The 13729-nt window shown below is 50.1% G+C and overlaps 1 protein-coding gene across 2 annotated transcripts in view; it reads right to left on the reverse strand.

Moving 5' to 3' along the window:
* The window catches only part of CLCN6 (chloride voltage-gated channel 6), a 35874-nt gene that overhangs the window by 12784 nt on the left and 9361 nt on the right, over nucleotides 1-13729 (reverse strand). For both annotated transcript variants that reach the window (XR_010730520.1, XM_066270427.1), the window contains exons 6-17: nucleotides 10637-10743; nucleotides 9964-10090; nucleotides 8854-8921; nucleotides 7831-7889; nucleotides 5837-5969; nucleotides 5145-5258; nucleotides 4729-4895; nucleotides 4047-4170; nucleotides 1197-1323; nucleotides 786-939; nucleotides 490-649; nucleotides 295-401 (exon numbers count right to left, since the gene is read on the reverse strand). Coding sequence is in view for 1 of the 2 variants with exons in the window: in XM_066270427.1 (XP_066126524.1) it covers nucleotides 295-401; nucleotides 490-649; nucleotides 786-939; nucleotides 1197-1323; nucleotides 4047-4170; nucleotides 4729-4895; nucleotides 5145-5258; nucleotides 5837-5969; nucleotides 7831-7889; nucleotides 8854-8921; nucleotides 9964-10090; nucleotides 10637-10743 (1447 nt within the window). In the remaining variant the exon portion in view is untranslated. The remainder of the gene's footprint in view (nucleotides 1-294; nucleotides 402-489; nucleotides 650-785; nucleotides 940-1196; nucleotides 1324-4046; nucleotides 4171-4728; nucleotides 4896-5144; nucleotides 5259-5836; nucleotides 5970-7830; nucleotides 7890-8853; nucleotides 8922-9963; nucleotides 10091-10636; nucleotides 10744-13729) is intronic.

The following is a 13729-nucleotide window of genomic DNA, read 5'->3' on the forward strand; positions in this document are numbered from 1 at the left end:
GTGTAGACATCCAGTCCTAACACAGACCTTGTGCAGAGCCCTCACATCCTGTGTAACCAGATACCACAGGAACCAAACAAAACCACAACTCGGCCTGCCCAGCCAGTCCCTTTGTCCCCTGCCCTGCCCCAGCTCCCAGCCACACTGACCCGCTCAACTGTTCCCGACGTGTTTGCTGTTGTAATGACCTCTCGTTATTTACTGTTTCACCTGATTCCATCCAAAGAATCTAAATAACCATTTCTGACCCTAACACCCCCATCCCTTGGGCCCTAAGAGATGTCATGGCCTCACTTGTCCATCTCCACCTCTGTCTCCCATTCCAGAAGCGGCACTCCTCGCAGGCCCACGTGGATGTCGTAAATGCCCATGTTGAAAAAATCCCCTGTCCACTTGGCCACCTGAAACACAAAGTGAACACTTCAAAGGAAGCTGCTGGGGGTGAACTTGGCCCTGAACCTGAAAGAAGCCCAGAAGGGGAGCGCTCACCATCAGAGTGACCATAATGGGAAGCCCGTAAGAGATCTCATTGGTAGATTCGATCAGGATGACCGTAAGGCTGATGGTCATGCGGACGATTCCGCCCAAGAAAGCCGCGGCGCCAATCAGGGCAAAGGTCCCCGAGTAGATGTGGCCCAATCCGATGTAGCTGGTGGAGAAAGACAATGAGAACGGAGCTTAGAATCACAGGGGGTGGCGGGGCAGGGCCCATGGTTCGCACACTTGTGTCCATGTACACGTGAGCAACGCGTACACACACACACACACACACACACACACTGTACCTTTTGAGGATGTTGGCGACCAAACGTCCAAAAGCAGCTCCACACAGCAGAGAAGGCACAAAGAGGCCGCTCGGGACAGAAATGCCGTATGTCCAACACGCAAGCAGGAAGTAGAGGCCGAAGAACAAGGCCAAAGTGATGGGGCTAAAGGTACCTGCAGGGCAAGTGCAGGCCTGAGTCCCACCACCCGACACCCACCACGGCCCTCCAGGCTGCCTTGGCCCCCAATAGGTCCTTCCATACCCCAACCAGTTCCCCTCCAACACAGGAGGCAGAAACGCTAATCTCATCTGGGTCGGTATTGCGAAGGAAAGTCCTGTTCTTGCTCGGAACAAGGGCAAGCCCGGCTGTGTCCAAGGCCCAACGGAGGGGCAGAGGGAGAATTACCACCTGTTGCACGCAGGGACTCACCCTCCTGGTGGAAGAGCTGGAGGATAGCAGACTCCTGGGGATTGAAGAAGAGCGTGGCCATGTCGTTGTAGGTCTCATTGGGACAGAAAAAGGTTTTGATACTTGAATTCACAGCTTCTGATGCGACCTAAGAAACAGGAATCCAAGTCAGCACAAGGTCAGTATACCTGACCAGGGCGCTCGAATCTTCAAGTGGGAGGTCCCCAGTGAGTTCGGGCATCCAAGCTTTTCTCGTAAATTATACAGGGAGCAAAAAACAGATCTATACCCAAAAGCAGCCAACTGATATCATATTCCTTGCATTTTGAGAATGAAGGAATCAGGATATGGGCCCTCATTCATCCATATTCATAAAGAGAATATTACTAGCGTGATTCACCATGGACTTGGCCCTGCCTTTTCTCCCAGTGCTAATTTTCTGTGTGATACTCCTGGAAGCCCGGCCCAAAACCCCAGGGACTGGGGAAGATGAGGCAGGTGACAGACAAGTGGCTGGGAGTTGACAGGTTTGTGCAGGAGTGTCCAGGGAACAGCTTGACCTAATGCCCCAACTTTGGTTCCAGATGGAAGAAACCTCCGCCCTGAATTTGCTGCAGAAGCGACACTGCTTTTGCATGAGGCCTGATGCAGAGGCTGTGCTCCTGGCTGCCTCCTCCCAGGCTCTACCCAGCTGCTCCCCCCCTGCCCAGGTCTACCAGCTGCCTCCCCACAAACTCTATTTGCCTGAAAAAAACCCCACCTGGAAAGAGAGATTATTTCTCCACATTTCAGACCTCTCATTCTCTCCATCATTGTGTGTAGCAGGACGAAATTCTGGGACTGCCTAACTCATCAGAGGGAAAGGGTGTGTGGATTATGGAAGTTCTTGTTTCCTATCTGATGGTGCATGACAGTACAGGGGGTGTAGTTCACACCTGTCGCTGGGCACACAAATAGAGTTGTTACAGAGCTCATTAAGCGCATGGGTTTTTCCCGGACTCATTTCTACTGGTAACACTGTAGAGATGCCCTCAAGTAACGATGACACTGTAATGCTGCTAGGTGATGGGTCTGTACAATTGTACCAGGTGAACCTGGCTGGGCTGTACCGCTGGATAAAGCTGCCACAGGAAGGACAGTGCCCCCCTACTGGCAGGGAAAGAGGAATATGTGCAGAACAGTGACCTGTGGACAAGCCGAGACAAACTGCAATAATCAACGTGTGGAGTTTCCCAAACTGCATCTGGAGGAATACCAGTCCTGAGGGCTCCCTGGAGAGAGTCCTGCAGCCAAATGCACCGAGAAGCACCAGAGCACTTGCTGGAAGTCAGAGTGTTCACTAAAGGCAGAGCACAGGCTCCATAATCAGACAGATGTGGCACTCTTTAGTGACCTTAGGAAAGGTATTTCGTTTTGTGATGCTTCCGTTTCCTCATCTATAAAATGGGAATAATCCCGACCTCATGCTATATAATACCAGCTGAGTGATCTTGGTCAAGACCTCACTTTGCCTCCGTTTTCCCCTCTGTGAAACAGAGATAACAAAACTAGCCAACACGGTAGTGGTAAAGATGGTATGCAAAGTGTCTGTGGACTATCTGGTACAACAAGCATTCTAAACCTTCATAACTCTTAAATCATATAAATCAATGTTTCTTGGAACACATTTTAGCAAATACCAGTCTGGTAATGAGTTGGTGGCCTTGGGAATAACTAGTACCAGGTCAGCAAAATTCTTCTGTAAAGAGGCAGATAGTAAATATTTAGACCTTTTCAGGCCACATATAGTTTCTGTCGCATAGTCTTCTTTGCCTTTTCTAGCTCTTTAAAAATGTAAAAACCATTCTCAGCTTGGGGGCCACACAGAAACAAGCAGGTGCCAAGGGCCCAATTTGGCCCGAGAGTCACAGTCTACCCACCCTGACCCGATACAGTCTAGCTGTTCATGGACTGGTCCTGGGGACACTGAAGAAGAAGCCAACCAAGACAAAGGCCTGAGAGGGGGTCTGAGGGACACCTGGCCACTCAGGGGCTACAAGAAGACAGGTAGGGGACAGCAGTCCCCATGCCCCACCCCACAGGCCAGAACCATGCAGGTGACCAACCATAGTTCAGCTCTCAGGCCCACCTCGAGGCTGCACCAAAAACACAGGCTCGAGTAAGCTCTGCTTCCTATATCAGTGACCTCGCCCTTTCAGGGAGAGGGTCTGGAAAGGACTGCACACTCCTGAGAGGGGGAAGGAGAAATGCAAACAGGACGTGTGCCTGTGAGTGATCCACCGCCACACACCCCTGAGAGGGGGAAGGAGAGATGCAAACAGGACGTGTGCCTGTGAGTGATCCACCGCCACACACCCCTGAGAGGGGGAAGGAGAGATGCAAACAGGACGTGTGCCTGTGAGCGATCCACCGCCCAGGTCGCTGGGTGCCCTGAGGCAGACACTCCCTTCTCCCCATCTCAGGGTGATGGTCTCAGTCATGGGGGCCGGAGGGCGAGGCTGGTGGCACATTTCAGGCATGGGGAGCTAGAAGAGTAAACGAGGGGCTGGAAAAGAGGCAGACGGTCCACTTCCTGAGCTTCTGTTCCCAGTTCGTTTTGTAAGAGAAAGAGAAAAATAAGAGGGGAGGGGAGAGGGAAAGCAGGAGGGAGGAAGAGGTTCCCCTCTATGATACCCAGGATTATTCACAACATTGGAAAAGCAGGTGCAAATCGCTCCGGTAAAAAGGCGACCACACATTCCTTTCTCAGCGATCTGATCAAGTGTGGAACAATGAACCTGACACGCTCATTAGCTCTAAACGAGGCACATCGCACAGTTCTGAATCCTTCTTGTGGGTGTAGGACAAAGGTAGCAGGTGCACTGGGGTTACCTGGAGCAGGAACGAGTCATTCCCGATTTGACTTGAAGACATCTGTCGGCATTCCCCTAACACCATCGAGGCCATGAACACCACCACGGTGGTTGCCAGAGACACCAGCAGGCTCTCCAAGACTCTAGGAAGCACAGGACAGGTGCTATTAGGCAATAATCAGACACCCTGGTCTTGGGAGCTCAAACATGCAAGCCTGCCAACCCTCACCCCCCTTTCCCAAAGAGCATGCATAGTCGCCCCCAGTCAGTCAGCACATGTGCAGAATTTGTCAGCGACTTGCTGTGTCCCAGCAGTTCCTTTGTAAAAAGTGGGTGGTCAGGGACATGGCTGCTGCGTCCCCAGCATCTCTCTGAGGAACAAAATGGCCTTTCATTTCAGGTCCCAGGGGTAAGAGTCTCACGGATCCTTCTGACTTTATCATGTGTCCCAGTGTTAAATCAGGAGAGGCTGGAAGTCAACCAGCAACTATGAGATAAATTAAGCTCAGACTTAGCCTTTCAGCCTGTCTGACAAAGACAGTAGATCTGTGACCCCATCTACACTTTCAGTCTCAGATGTGACATCAAGCGGGAGTGGGAAGCAGGGTCTGTTCCCGTGATCACCTCCCCCAGGAGAGAGGGCCCGTCCACACAAAGCTCGGGGAGCCCCGGCAGGCTGGGGGAGGCGGCCGCTCAGGTACCTGACGAGCTTAGGTTTTGGGTGCACGTTTCGCATACGGTACTTTGCCAGCCTCTTGTTCAGACAGTTGAATGTGGCTCCCAGGAGGCCCCCAATGACCCCCATCACGATGAAGAAACCCAAATCCACAGCTGTCCAGAGATGACATTGTTTATCAGAATCAGAGCACTGAGAGACAGGGCGAGGGAGGGAAAGAGAAAAACCACAATTCTCATGAGAACAGGAAGGGACGGAAGAGGAGCAGACAGACACAAGGGGCGAGGCTGCTCCGGGCAGGCGCGTGCACACGAGACCAGAGGCCAGGGATGCCCCACGCGATGCCACACCTTCCCTTCTGATCACTCCTCTCTGGTACTGTGCTTGGAGCAATCGTCGTGGGTCAAGCAAGAGATTCTGAGGGAAGAGGACCAAACATACCTTAAACTCGCCGAAGTTCAGCAGGCCAGGGAGCTGGAAGGAGCCCCAGCTTCCAAACTGAATCCCCGAACGGAAAAAGTTGAGGGTAAAGGTGGCAGACATGGAGCAAAAGAGCTAGGGACAGGAGACAAAACAAGAACATTCAATAGTGACAAGTCCTCCTCTCTCCCTGACCCTCCTCATGACACCCGCTGCTCCACACAGGACCCAGCGAATGCCAGGTCGGACACAGGGATGTGGTGGGCCCCACAGGAAGAGCCCCCAGTGTGGGCAATGGCGCAGCTGGCTACAGGAAGCTTTCACCTCAACAGCCTGGTGCCAGAACCCACTTATGAAGAGCCAGTCACACTCCAGATCCTGTGCCAAAAGGAATGGAAATTCTAAGAGCAAGAACGTGCCACTCCAAGGTAGGAGACGGGGCTTCAAGTCGGACTCTGCTGTGGCTGCCTGATGGCCATGGCCAGTTTCACGTGTCCACGTTGGGCGGCTCATCCAGACAGGGTAATGGCAGATGGGTGTGGAGAATGTGAGGGCACGCCCAAGAAAAGTATAGAAAAGTCGACAGTTTGGCAGTTATGGTGTCAGAAGCGAAGGAATTTCCAATAGAGTCAAACCATGCTGGTCCAATCAGAACTATAGTTTAAATCTGGGACCGTGGTTATGTGTAGGTTTTCACAGAGGGTCTTCCTCACCACTTTCCACGTGAGCCCCTGGTTCCAGAAGGACGAGCCCTCCTCCAGGCTGAACAAGGTCCCCCCGATGGGAGCCCCAAAAGCCGCAGCCACGCCGGCAGCAGCACCTGCTGATACGAAGTCCCGCTTGTCTCTGAGGAGAGAAGAGCCGAGCAGTTTACTGGAGAAAGAGCCCTCAGACCGCAAAAGGCACTATTCCCTTCCTTATCTGCCAACTCTTTCTCACGGGACCCCTGAACTCAGGGCTGCGGGCAGGTCTCTGGTGAGGCTGACTGGGCAGCAATATGTCCATCTGAGAGCTCTCCCAAGCCTGAGTTCCCCCAGGGGCAGGGATCTCCTGACGTCAGTGTCCCTGAACATGGAATCGCAGCACCAGCTCAGTCCCTGCTGAGCCACAGTCTCCCCAGAGCATGCTGGACGTGCCAATGCGCTGGCTACACACAGAGGAGCAGGTAACAAGGACCTGCAGGAATACCAAGATGGGAAGGTAGCCCACAACTGGGACCCACAGCCTGATTCCCAGGCCCTTCTGTGCTGGACAGTCTAACACCCACAAGTCCCACAGGTCAAAAAAGTACCGAGAAAGGCACCTTCCAACGGAGAGAGGGGCGCACCACACTGCTTTGGAATGTGAAACACACTCTCCACAGCATGCTTGTGGACTGTCCTGGCCATGCTGTCCAGCCCCACTGCCCGAGGTGCGGGGCTTCCAGGCCTTAGGTCACGACAGAACTGAAGCCATGACACCAGCCAGGCCCTTGTTACTTATTTCGGGACAGCAGCTCAAAGCCCATCTCCTCTCTGACACCAGGCTTCGCACGCGGCCCGGCCAGCAGAGGAGATGGTGAACTGGCTAGTGCGAGTATCGGGTCTGAGGGGCAGTAAATGAACAGTTTATTTTTTCAAGAATATCTAATTCCTATTACCAACAAGTAATAACAAGTGTTGGAGAGGGTGTGGAGGCAAAGGAACTCTTGTTCACTGCTGGTGGGAATGTAAACCAGTACAACCACTATGGAAGACCATCTGTTGTTTCCTCAAAAAATTAAGGACAGCCTGACAAGGTGGTGGCGCAGTGGATAGAGCATTGGACTGGGATGCAGAGGACCCAGGTTCAAGACCCCGAGGTCACCAGCTTGAGCGCGGGCTCATCTGGTTTGAGCAAAAAAGCTCACCAGCTTGGACCCAAGGTCGCTGGCTCGAGCAAGGGGTTACTCAGTCTGCCAAAGGCCCATGGTCAAGGCACATATGAGAAAGCAATCAATGAACAACTAAGGTCTTGCAACGAAAAACTGATGACTGATGCTTCTCATCTCTCTCTGTTCCTGTCTGTCTGTCCCTGTCTATCCCTCTCTCTGAATCTCTCTCTGTCCCTATAAAAAAATAAAATAAAATAAAATAAGGACAGAACTATCACATGACCAAGCAATCCCTCTTCTGGGAATATACCCAAAAAACCTGAAAATACTTATTCACAAAGACATATGCACCCCTCTGTTCATCACAGCATTATTTACGGTAGTCAAGACATGGAAACAACCAAAGGGTCCCTCAATAGAGGATTGGATAAAGAAGATGTGGTATATATACCCAATGGACTACTACTCAGCCATAAGAAAAGATGAAATACTCCCTTTGTGACAACATGGATGGACCTAGAGAATATTACGCTAAGCGAAATGAGTCAGAAAAGCTAAGAACCACATTTCATTCATTCATATATGGGATATAAAACTGAAACTCATAGACACAGACAACAGGATGGTGGTTACCAGAGGGAAGGGGTTGGGGGAGGTCGTAAGGAGTAAAGGGGGCCAAGTATATGGTGACAATGACTTGACTTTGGATGGTGGGCACACAATTCCATATACAGATCACATATCATAGACATGTACTCTTGAAACCTGCGTAGCCTTATTAGCCGATGTCACCCAAATAAATAAAAAAATAAAGAAAAGCGGAAAAAGAAAATCCAATTCCTAACCTTTCCATACCTGTCACTTCGGAAATAGGGGAAGTTAATCTGGATCTTCCGGAAGGAGATACTCTGAAACTAAAACAAGAGAAAACGCAGTCGGAGGGGGGCCCCCAGGGCCGGCCTTGTAGGAACCCCGGGCGGAGGCCCCCTAAGCACCCCTGGGCAAAGGTGCTGCAAGGGGAGCCCAGAGCAGCAGCCCGGAAACAAGTTCTCTTTGGGAGGAACTTCCTTTCCTGCACTTAAATTTCGACAATCTTCAAAAGTGTATGTTGTACACAGTCAATAGTCGAAGAGAAAACGAGAAAGGAAAGAGCCCAGCGAAGGGCTGGGAGGAAATGGAAGCTGCCGCAGCAGAAAGTGTCCGTCCTGCTCGGGACGGCGACAGGAAGGGCCGAGCGCCCCCTTCCGACCTGTCCACCAAAGACTCGCGGGCCACCCCGTCCCCGCTCACTTCTGGGAGGCCGTAGGCTGAATGTGAGGATGAGAGGTCAGAAGACAGGCTCTGGACAAGACAGCCTTCCCTCCTGTGCTTCGACCACTCACTGCCAGTCTCTCCTGCCCCTCAGAACGTGAGGAACACGTCTGTCCACAAGTGGCGGACCACAAGGAACCGAGCCGTCTCCAGCGTGCCACTGGAATCTGGAACAGCCTGTAAGGATGGGGGCTTCGGAGTCGTGAGCCAGCTCCGCACCCCTGGCCGACACTAGTTCTGTGCTACATTGGGGCCATAGCACAGCCCTGTGCCCGGAGCCACCTCTGACGTGGCTGCGGGCCCCGGGTGACTTCCACTAGAACGGGCTTTCTCTCTGTCCCATTTCTGCTCCTAGGACTCAGCAGAGCCTCACTGGAACTCTGAGGTGCCCGTTACCTGCTCTCTCGGAGGACAGGTCACATAGTTTTCTCATCAACCATACTGACATCAGATTCCAAAGCCATGTGAGGGTGTTCCTAGTGGATTTTTATTCCAAACTGAACCAGAGAATGCCCCTGCCTAGGGGACCACTGTGAGGGACTCACCCTTCCAACCCATTGACCGTACCTGAGGGAGGCCAGCTCCCACCACCGCTCCACTGTGGATCATGGGGCCTTCCTTCCCCACAAAGAGCCCTGGGGACAGGGGAAGAAGGGGAGACCGTGAGTCAGGGAGCCCTCTGCTGTGTAAGCCCTCCTCCTGATAACTACAGAACAGAGAGGATCGAATGACTAACAGAAAGCGTGAGTCAAATTCCCATCAAGTAAGAGAAAACATTCTTTAAACTCTACACTAGGTGCCAGCAAACCACAGCCTGTGGGCCAAGCAAGCTCGCTGACTGTTCTTGGACAGCTGGAGAGCTAAGAATAATTTTTACAATCTTACCTGGATATGTTTTAAATGGTTATGTAAAGTTAAGTACCTAAATAATATTTTCTATTTTGCCTCCTGGCCCACAAAACCTAAAATATTGAGTGTCCAGCTGTTTACACAAAAAAATTCGCTGACTTTGCTAAAAGCCAGCTCCATAAACCAACTGGGTGGTTGGTCTACTTGAAAACTGAACAGTGAGTTTGTCAGAGCCTCTGAGAAGTAACTTACTAAGACTGTCTGCATTTAAAGAAATAAGCTGGCCCTGGCCGGTTGGCTCAGCAGTAGAGCGTCGGCCTAGCGTGCGGAGGACCCGGGTTCGATTTCCGGCCAGGGCACATAGGAGAAGCGCCCATTTGCTTCTCCACCCCTCCGCCGCGCCTTCCTCTCTGTCTCTCTCTTCCCCTCCCACAGCCAAGGCTCCATTGGAGCAAAGATGGCCCGGGCGCTGGGGATGGCTCTGTGGCCTCTGCCCCAGGCGCTAGAGTGGCTCTGGTCGCAACATGGCGACGCCCAGGATGGGCAGAGCATCGCCCCCTGGTGGGCAGAGCGTTGCCCCATGGTGGGCGTGCCGGGTGGATCCCGGTTGGGCGCATGCGGGAGTCTGTCTGACTGTCTCTCCCTGTTTCCAGCTTCAGAAAAATGCAAAAAAAAAAAAAAAGAAAGAAATAAGCCATCAACACGAAGTGCAGAGCTGTTTGAGGAAGGGCCCTCCCATCCAGATTAGCTTCATTTACATACATAATGCTTTCTGTCATCTTCACCCCTTGAAGACTTGACAGTAAAAACCAGAAAGACCCTCCTTACCTCCAGCCACACTGAACAGCACTCCGAAGGCTTTGCAGAGCAGGGTCCGGAGCCGGACGATTCCGGGCACCTTCACGCCATTCAGATAGCATTTGATCTCGGGTATCCCAGAACCTGCTGCCACTGGCTGGTGGAAGAGTAGGCACACCTATACACTCAAATCCATCGGTCCTGGCCTTCCCTCATCACCCTCACAACAGAGGGATGACCGATTACATCAGCCTCAGCCTCAGCTGGTGGGCCTGGATTTCTGACTCAACAGGCGTGAGAGTGGATAGGAGGACATGCATTTCTACCAAGTTCCTGAGACTTCAGCATCACCTGGGAAGCCATTCAACAATCCATGCAGGCACCTCACTTTGGGAGATTCTGTTCTCATTCATTTGAGCTGGGACTCAAGTACCAGTCATTTTTAAAGTTCCCTAGGGGATCCTAATGTGCTCCGTAAGGGGGAAAACCACCTTCCTAATCTAGGTGTTTGCACTTTAAGCTCAGCAGAGGCTAAAACCTTTACTTTCAGAAACATGTCTAAGTGAACGAGAGGCCACTTTCTGTAGGCATCGATATTCCAAGTCTAACTCGGTGTTCTGAGCTTCCAGTAATGGCGATGGGAGATAAGGAATGCAGGACCCAAAACCTCAAAAGCAAAACAGCAGCATGCACATGCCCTTACCTCAATTAGGACGAGAAGGCTCCCCAAGAAGACAAAGATCAAGTTGAAACCCAAGAGTTCAAGGAGGGACAGGGCGAGGCACCCTTTCTGGCTGCATTCCTCCACCGCTATGGAAAGTGGGTTAAGGGAAATGTGCTCGCTCTGGCCCGTTGACTCAGCAGTAAAGTGTTGGCCCAGAGTGTGGAAGTTCTGGGTTGGATTCCCAGACAGGGCACAAAGAAGAAGTGACCATCTGCTTCTTTACCCTTCCCCCTTCTTTCTCTCACTTCCCCTCCTGCAGCCATGGTTTGAATGGTTTGAGTAAGTTGGCCCTGGGCACTGAGGATGGCTCTATAGGCTCACCTCAGATGCTAAAATAGCTTGGTTGCTCAGCAACAGAGCAGCAGCCCCAGATGGGCAAAGCATTACCCTGCATGAGGCTTGCCTGGTGGATCCTGGTAGGGGCGCATGTGGGAGTCTGTCTCTACCTCCCACCACTCAATAAAATAAAATAAAAAAGGAAAATGTGCTCACCAAACAGGGCTTTCCTGTAACCCCCTGAAACAGTGTGGCTTTTCCTCTTCTAAAACATCTGTGTCTCCATATTATGAACAATAAAAACTGCCTGAACTGTCGTCTACGCTGGAAACCACTTTTAACTACGGAATAGTTGAAACATTATAAATGACCATCACCCGTACCCTCCCAGCCCTAGCTTTAGTAAATGCAACGTGATGCCATTATTTGCTCCGGATATTTTTTATTGTGCATCCTTCTCTGTGAAAATATAAATGGAGCCACTTTAAGGTGGAGTTGGAGCTGCCATCCCAGAGGATCTCACGTATAACTGCTCAACCCTTTGTAATGTCAGAACTGGGCAAATTACCCATTGGACTGGGCCTAAAGCAGTTTTTCAACAACTGTTTGCAGAGAACAAAAAAGCAGACATTGTGACTAAGGTTGGCATCACTTGTTAGCTTATCTGCACCTATAGAAATTACTTCCTTAGCTTACTAACACCCAAAGGCATTTCTTCCCCTCCTGTAATTTTTCCCCTTCCCCTTCTTATAAACACCCTTTGCCTTCACCTCCTGATTGCAACACTATCTGGGCTTCTGCCTGAATCTACCCTTCCCAACAGCTATTCTTTGAATTTAGAGTAAATGCTGGTTGCCTCTCACTTCGGCCTTTCCATTTTAGGTCGGCACTTGTATATTTTCAAATGTATCTGGGTTGCTCTCTCTACATGTTTCTAAAATTAATATAATAATATAGTATTTTAAATACATCCTCCAACTTCATTTTCCCTCAGTTGATACTATGTTTCTGAGAATTAGCCATGTTGACACACACAGTTCTGGTTCGTTCATTTTAACTTCTGTTCAAAATTGTATCAAATGAACATACCATGATTTTTCCATTTTCCCATTTGGTTTGTCTAGGGAAGCTTACTATAGAGCTGCCATATGGCTCCAGCCGCAGAGGCTTCTGGGAAGGTCTGCGCTCTCTGTGGCTCTGCAACCTCATGCTGGGCCAACTGCCCCAAAGCTGGAATGCCGCCACCCAGCCACAAACGTCATGTCCAGGAGGGAGGTGAATGAGTGCACAGAGTGTAACAACTGCCTGATGTTACCTTTTAACTAAGAAGCACACTGTCCTTTCTGGTGGTCTACGAGACTACCCACCCTATGGTTTTCCTGTTAACTTCCTATAAAAAATGGACCCCCGTTTTGGGACGGGTGTGGATTTTGCCGCCTGCTGCCACCAGGAGGAAGCTGCTGCTGTGCCCGTGTGTGTAAGTTCTCCTATTAAAGCTCTTACGAATCTGGATGAGGCTGCGTGTCAGTTATTTGGACTCCATCCCGAATTTAGACTTTTGGGGTTTTCCCCAACAGTGTGATTCCAACATTTTGCAATCACAAAGCTGCAATGAACATGTCTGTACCTGTCGAAGGTCCGCAGCTGGGAAAGGAGCTCCTGAGTCACGGCAAAGTGCCGTTTCCTATTTACGACATTTCCGTTTTCCTGATTAGTGCCGAGTGAGCCTTTTTCCACAGGTTTATCTACTGGCAGGTCAGTTTTCCTCTACTGCGAACTGCCTGTTTGAATCCTTTGCTAGTTTTTCTATTGGGCTGTTTGGGCTTTTTTTCTTAAGAGTTTAGTTCTTTCTATAGTTTGAATACGAATTATCTGTCTCTTAAACGTAGTGAAGAACCTCGCTGAGGCTGTGAACTTGTTTTTCACTTGTTTATATTGTTTTGGGACCTTTTTTTGTTTGTATAAATAGAATATTTACTATAAGGTAATCATTTCCTTGTTTATTTTATTGCTTTTAGAGAAAAGGAGAGAGTCAGATAGAGACAGGAATATCTATCTGCTCCTGTATGTGCCCTGACCAGGGATTGAACCTGGCAATCCCTGTGCTTTGGGACGACACTCTGACCAACTGAGCCATCTGGCCAGGGCAGAATACTTACTTTTATGTGGTCGAGTTTTCTAATCTTTCCCCTTTCACTGTGTGCCTTCTGGTGTTTTAAGAAATGATCCCCTACTCTCAACATCATGCAGTCCCTTAAAGGTCTGTTTTGTCTGTTTATATCTTTAGTCTGTCTGCAATTCATTTCTAGTACAAAGCAGAAATCTAATTTTATATTTCTCCAGATGGATAACCAACATGCCAGCATCCTTTATTAAATCATCCGTTTTCTCCTCGCTGGTTTATTGCACTAACTGTCACTCACTGCCCTCCTATACCCACACAGGCCAGTTTCCGCTTCTCTGTATTTCCTGGTGGCTAACTGGGCGTTCCTGCACCATGTGAAATGTTCAATTACTCTGTCTTCAGTTATAGAAGTCTTGACATCTAGTACGCAATGCCCCTGCTTCTTGTTCAAAACTGTGTCAACTACTTTACTCTTCCAAACAAATTCAGGAAGAGAATTTTCAAGTTCCGTGAAAAATTCTATTAGTGTTTTCACTGGAACTACATGGAATTGACAGATTGGGAAAAGCAGGCATCTTGGTGGTCTGTGTCTTACCAACCATGACCATGAGTATCTCTCTCTTTATTAAAGTGTTCCCTTTGTGTCCTTCAATGATAATTAAAAACCTTTA

This window comes from Saccopteryx bilineata, chromosome 3 (assembly GCF_036850765.1).
Source record: "Saccopteryx bilineata isolate mSacBil1 chromosome 3, mSacBil1_pri_phased_curated, whole genome shotgun sequence".
NCBI lineage: Eukaryota > Metazoa > Chordata > Mammalia > Chiroptera > Emballonuridae > Saccopteryx > Saccopteryx bilineata.